Below are 6,804 nucleotides of genomic sequence, written 5' to 3'. Positions count from 1 at the left end.
AAAAGGCCGTGGGGGCAGTGGGGGCTGTGAGAGTGGGGAAGGGACTGAGCTGCCACGACGGCTTTCAGAGCAGCAGGGCTGTTGCCATTGGGACCATCCCCTCTCCTCTCTGATCCACCCATCGAGCTCCTTTTGCCATTTTAGAGGTGTTTTCTGCTGCAGGGTTGAAGGCCCGAGAAGCCAACCTGCTGCTGGCTGTTTGTGCCAGATCGGTGAGCTAAAGCGGTGCATGGGATGGGCGGGTGGACACGGGTGGGTGCGTGGCAGGGCAGGAGGGTGCGATGCCACCCTGTTGTCCCCCCCCCCAGCACCGCTGCTTGGTCACAGCCTTGCACTGCAGCGGGGGTCCTGGTCCCTGTGAGTGGCAGGGCTGGGGACACCCAGGTCTGAGCCGATGAGGTTGGACGTCGCTGCCGTGGAGGTGGGTGTCCCAGAGCAGAAGGGTTGTGTTCCCCAAGCTCTGAGCATAGCCTTGGCTCCGGCCCCTTCCCCACAGTCAAGGCACAGGGCGGTTAAATCCTCTGCCACAGCCATGATAACAAATAACACTTTCCGAAGAAAGGGAGGAAGCAAGAAATCCCCGGCCATGTCGCGCGGTGTAACCTGTTGCCGGTCAGGGCAGACAGCTGCTCGCCTCCTTCCTGTGCAGTCAGATTTAGTTTGTTTGCCTTCTCCAAACCAAACAGTGTTGAAACTTGGGGGGCTGTCTGGAAAAATCTCCTCCCTTGCTTATAAAAGCTGCTTCCCGGCACAAGGTTTCCGGCATCCTGTTCCTTCCAAACATCGCTGGTGAGGGGTGGCGGGGGGATCCCAGAAATATTTGATACTTATAACCCAGCATCTGAGAGCTGTGTTTATCTGCCAGCTGCTCCCACCAGCTGGGTGGCCATGGCCATGTCTGCAGCTCCGCCACCGGCCAAGGGGACTGACACAGCCCCGGGCATTTCTCATCTCCTCTGCTTTAGCTGCTCTGCCCCACAGGTATGGCAGTGGCCTCAAGGGTCTGGTAGCTGCAACCTGCATGCCAGGTTCTGGTGAAGAGTCCTGGCAGACCCAGCAGCCCTTCCTCCCCGCATCCCCATCCTACCGATCATCACAGGGCTCCTCTGGGTTGTCTCTCTCCATTCGCCTCTGGCTGTGCTCTGCTCTGCTTCTGGTACCAACAGCATCCCAACAGCAGCTGGTTCAGGGCCCGAACATCTTCCCGTGCCCACTGTTCAGGTTCAAAAGGGTATGACAGACAAATCCTGGAGCAGTACCTGGCAGATGTATGTCCTCAGTGGTTTTTAATTCACAGTAAGAAGTAAATTGGGATAAAGTTAGCACAGATGGGAAGTAAGCCAAGCCACGCTGGACCGAATTCTGCATGCACTTCTCTGCTCCACCCCATTGAGCCCCTCACCCTTACAGCCAAGGGTGGCTTGGGCTCTGGGGAACACTCCTTGCCTGGTCCCTGTCTTGAATGGAGCTGGAGGGAGAAGCAGGATTTTCTTGGAGACCTTGAAACACAGTTTGACTATTCACAATTCGTGGCCTCACATGAGATGGGTACCACTATGATCTACCACGTGATGCTGAAGCAGAGCAATTGCTTGTATGAGCTCTTGGTTCCAAGAGAGCGGGTTGTAGCAATTCAAACCAGTGGGCAACAGGCAAAATTAAACTAGACAACAATATTTTGGGCTTTTTCTCTTGGTAAATACAGAAACAGATTTGCAGCTGTTTAGCTTGAGAAGTATTCAATCAGTGCTGTTTCCCACACAGACAATACTATGGTCCTTGAGGGGCCAGGCTGAATTCACACCAGAAAAAGCAGAGGTGAAGAGCTGAGTCTCCCGTGAGCCCCATGTCTTTGTGCGGCTGTATGGAAATGAGCGGTCACGGCTGCCAGCCCCACTGCACGCCACCGCCTTCTCAAGGGTGTTTTGTGCTCGTGGAGTTTGCTGCTACAGTGCCAGATCTCAGGAAATGATGAATTTACCGGTCACCCAGTGCCTCTGCCTTCAGCAAAATGACTCGAGTATGGAGCAATGCAAAGTAAGAGAGTGCTGGTCTTATTCTAGTCGAGGCCAGACAAAAGCTACTTCAGCCTCTGGTTAAAATCCTACTTTTTCTCTCTAAGCGCATTTACTGGAAAAGTGTCAGACACATGTAAAAATGTGCTTACAAATAGCACAGCAGTTCCCAGGAGTGAGTTCCTGTAGTACGGCCGCACAATTCCTGCCTATCCCTCCCATCACAGCAGGAGCTGGTTTGGGTATTCCCTTAACACACTGTCCTTACTGCAGAACTGAGCGGTGAAAGGGGCAGAAAAGGTTTCAGCAAAGCCTCACCTTCTTCCTCCCCTTTCCTGACTCAGGTAGTGGAAGCTCTGCAAGTCACCCTGCAAAGAGCCAGGTTTTGTAAAAATGAGGGATACACCACACTGCCCTGCTCTCTGAGCACCCACCCCTGTGCCCCTGTCAATACCACTCAACATTTTCCATCCTTTAGAGAAGACTTTGTGTCACGTTGTCCCTGTGGATTCTGTTGATCAGAAGAAAAGCTGAAGTTAAAAAAACATAGGCCACGTATGCAAAAGTACAGGTGCAGGAAGGAGCAGAGAGGTGGGAACTTGGAGCAAAAATTTGCTGCAGGGTCTGGCTGCCTGGGCAGCGATGGTGCTCGGTGCCGTGCAGAGGCTCTCGGTACAAACCTCAGCCCGGCTGCTGACTCAGCACATGGCCTCAGCCAAACTGCTCAACCTCCGTGCCCCTGGGGACCGGCCAGAGCCAGCGTCTCCCAGCCTGGAAGCCACCAACAACAGCAGGCAGCACCAGCAAGCCAGCCACAGAACTGGATTCAGGTCTAGTGGTGAACGGAGGCTGAAGTGCTTCACCCCTGCTTAGAGCAGAACTAAAAGGGTTACGTTCAGCCCTTCCTAGAAGCCACGAAATTGTTTGTTCTTTTGTGTCCAATGTTATGGTGGGAAATCGTAATGAAACGGGCAGTGCAAAGGGAGTGCCTGGAAGGGCAGCAGTCCCTTCTGCACTTTGCACAGCAGTGGTCCTGCATGGACTGCAGTGAGCTCTGCCAAAAAGCTGGGGCAGAAAGGGAAAGTGGGTAGTTATCTCCGCAGCCTGCTGCTGCGAGAGGAAACTGTCCCTTCTATCAATTGGTAACAAGGACTCTCGCTGAAATAGGAGTCCTTGCCACACCTCTGTTGCCTTCCTTGTAATCAAAAGCTCCATTCTTTCATAATAATCTCCATTTTAATCTAGTACAAAAAAGCATTTTACTCTTACAGATTTCATTAAACTGCCTGTTCCAGCTCTTGCAATACTGTGAACTTGACAACTCAAAATGTGCTGAAGTAGAAGCTAGGTAGAAAGGATCAATAACAATTTATCAGTAAAAGGCCAGCACAGGAGGAGCAAGAAGTTTCAATAAGACACAAGAAACTCAGCTTGAGGAAAGTACCATCATATCCTCTGTTCCAGGAATCAAACACGTGTTATTTCAAACTTAAACGCTGCAAAATGTTGCAAAACAAAACCCCCCTATTATTCTTTCAAACTAGTTTGAACTTCCTATGATTTAACAAAGATGTAATCTCATCCGTAAAGATCCCAGAGTTCCTTACGAGTATCTTAAAAAGTAGGAATGAATCATTTCCTTGTGTGACAATCAACTCTGCAATGTCAAGATCTTGGAAATGACAGCTGAACAGTTAAAGACAAGCACTCAAAAGAAAATAAAAGCATTTAATGCAAAACATTTTACTAAAAATTTTTACAGCAATTTCATATAAATGGAGTCTTCACTTAAAACAGGAAACCACCGATATAAATGTGTTGTTACAAAGCTGATTACAAAACTGTCTCCTCAACCACACAGAGAGGTAGGAAGGGTGCTTCTGTCATCTGAAAACACCCAAGATGAACTGAAAAGTAATGTTCAGGATCTAGCCTGCTACATCTAAGTGATGGTAACACACATATGTTTTTGGATTAAAACTTCACAGGCTGATGTATCTTTACCCCATAAGGCCTTTATTAAGCTTTGTAGTAATTTGTGGGTATGCAACGGAAACATGTGAGATGCCTGTCAGCTCTATTAGATGGTTTTCCCTAATGATGGGAAGACTGACGTTGAGGCAGACTACAGTGTGTGTTCCCCTGCAAGGAGTAGGCTTTAGGGATGGCTGGGAAAAAAAAAAGTTGTTTCTATTCCTGCTCAGTTGCTGCAGGCTGTACTTTCTGGGACCTGAGGGCAGGTTTGAAAGGGTGCACCCTGGTCCCTCTGGCTGCCCAGTGGCTCACGGAAGGCCAGCCACCGGGAGGAACAACTGCTGCAGCTACCCCAGGCTCCCCATCGAGATTCATCGCTTCCCAGGCTACCAGAGACTTAAACGGGTACAGAGAGAGCTCATTTTGGAGTGAGTAGGGCCCTATGGAGACTTGTTGAGAACGAGCAAAAGGCAGCTGGAAGGGAAGGGCAGGACAGGCTGAAGCCCTCTCCTCCCCTCCACAAAGCACTAGAGCAGCACAGTAATTCATTCCTTCATTTGGCAGACTTGGCTTGTCTGGAAACGACTACCTGTAAAAGGAGCTCTTTCACCAACGTAGCTGGTCACTGAAGTAGCATCCTGCAAGGCTGGACTCTGCCTGGTCTGCTGCCAGCCAAGCAGAGAAAGGCTCCAGCTAATCCCCAGCGGAGCTGGGCTGCCCGTTCCCCACTCAGCAAAACAACAACAAAAAGGCCTTCGAGGAAGATGCAGTGGGGGGAATGCAGCTCTCTAGAAAACAAAGCCACATTAACCAGCCTTAACAAAGCAACAGTTTTCTTCCCCAGTAGAAGGGCAGACTGGTGCCTTCCCTCCCCAGGACACACTGTGCTTCGGGCTCTTCAGGGACACGTGGGAGGCTGCCTATTCTTTTTTTTGCTGTGCTGCTCCAGTGCTAGGCTCCCCGCGCTGCTACCAGGAGCTGAAGTCCCCAAAGCCTGTGCTCTTTTTCTCTTTCTTCGCAGCTGTGCTGGTTGAGGGCCCATCATCTTCCACGCTGCGCTTCCTGGAGCCAAAAGGAAAACAACTCTCAGGACTATTTACTGTTCAGTGAGACCAGGGCAGCTGGATGCCTTTCCTCTCCCACCAACAGCTATACTGGAGCCAGCCCATCCCTTATCAATTAGAGAGGAGTGCAAGCTCCCTGCCAGCATGGGGACCACAGGGGGAGTGGGGATGGGGTCCTGTGGCATACCCAAAAAGAGGGAGGAGAGTGTGTCAGTCTGTGGGGATGGTTTGGGTCAGGCTTTGAACACTTCCAGGAACATGTTCGAAATCCAGCAAGTTCTCCAGGCCAGAGCTGAAGCTGTACTTTTTAGCACAGTCATGATGAAAATGTGAGCCACAAGTTCTCTCCCCGCCTTCTCACCTGCATTTGTGGCAGCAAAAGGATTTATGGGGAATTAGGTGTAAAGCTGCTGGGCAAGTTTTTCAGATCCTTTCCTGTTTCTTGAGCACAGCCTGTTGCACTCACTGCTGCTATACTGAGTCTCTCTTGAGCAGAGTTTGCAACCTCATGGAAACACTATGCAGCCAGCTCACGTACTGTGGTTTTATTGTCAGATATCAGTAGCCGATAGGGAGAACCGAGAACCCCGAACCTGCCAAAGGGCTGCTATGGACCAGACTCCCAGTTGCAAGGCAGGCTGCAATGAGTGAAGGACTAGGGGAGAAAAGTCCTTTCTATACTACTTGGCGTCTTCCACAGAGCCACAAACTCTGCCTGGGTTTCCTCTGCAAATACAGTGCAGAATGCCAGCAGTCTTAAGCTGAACATAATATTTTAAGGGACAAGCAGTATTTTGTAACTGAAACATTTTACTGACACACCAAGCTGACCTACATGGGCTAACATTTTTGTTCTCGCAGTTATGCAAATGCCTGTAAGTTACAGAGGCACACACAAGCTGACTAAATAGCTGTCCAGATCTGTGTATGCATAAATATACACCTTAATGCAGCAGACAGACAACAGCATTTTTGCAAATGCTTTTAGAGAAGTCTGCTAAAAATCAAGTGGAAGGCATATATTTTAATTTTTCCAAAACTCAGGCTAAGCTGTGGCTCAGGTGGGATTCTGTACTGTCCTTAGGAAAGCAAGTGATGCTGCCAATCCCAACGGGTGTACTAAGGGTGTCGCGAGAGGATGCTTTAGGACAAGGCTGTACAACCAGCCAGGTACCCTGGAGCTACTTGCCAGATGCCCTGTGCTCCCACAGCAAGCCTGGGAATCCGCTCCCCTTTCCAGTTATTTCAGTTGCGCTGGTCCAACTGTTTGTGTGGCTGATCAGGGAACCAGATCAGCAGGCAGACTGATACAGGTTTAAAGCAACTACTTTGTGCAGGGGAGAAGCTGCTAAAAGAGAAATATCTGTGGGACCGTGGCCTTCAGAAATAGCTGCAGAGGAAGATAAAAGATAGTGTAGGAAGTAACACAGTACAGTTCAGTATAGAAGTACAGTACAGAAGCAGAGGGAACTCCTGACTAGTAGGACTGCATGAAGGTGTCTTTGTTGCTGGCGCACAAACCAAACACCTGAGCAATGGCACTGGACAGAGTCAGCGTCCAGCAGAAAAGGCAACTAAAACACTCAACAAAGATCAGATCGGCAGGGAACTCACGCTGCAGCCATGTTAATGTATTTTCCAATCCCCTGCCGGTAAGTTTTAGGAGTCTGGACCTCTTTCTTTGGTGGGACCACCTCAGCTTTTGTTTTGGCTGCTTCTTCTTCTAGCTGGACCTTCTCTCTTTCAGCTGC

The 6,804-nt window shown here is 49.9% G+C and overlaps 1 protein-coding gene across 1 annotated transcript in view; it reads right to left on the bottom strand.

The window, feature by feature from the left end:
* Positions 1-4,957: 4,957 nt before the first annotated feature.
* PPIL2 (peptidylprolyl isomerase (cyclophilin)-like 2) overlaps positions 4,958-6,804 on the bottom strand; it is a gene marked incomplete at its 5' end in the record, with an annotated part of 69,338 nt that continues 67,491 nt past the window's right edge. The window contains 2 exons of the mRNA XM_009705529.1: positions 4,958-5,051; positions 6,668-6,800. Of these exons, the coding sequence (XP_009703831.1) occupies positions 4,958-5,051; positions 6,668-6,800 (227 nt within the window). The remainder of the gene's footprint in view (positions 5,052-6,667; positions 6,801-6,804) is intronic.

This window comes from Cariama cristata, unplaced genomic scaffold (genome assembly GCF_000690535.1).
Source record: "Cariama cristata isolate BGI_N322 unplaced genomic scaffold, ASM69053v1 scaffold3228, whole genome shotgun sequence".
Classification (NCBI taxonomy): domain Eukaryota; kingdom Metazoa; phylum Chordata; class Aves; order Cariamiformes; family Cariamidae; genus Cariama; species Cariama cristata.
This window is presented reverse-complemented; position numbering and strand designations above follow the sequence as displayed.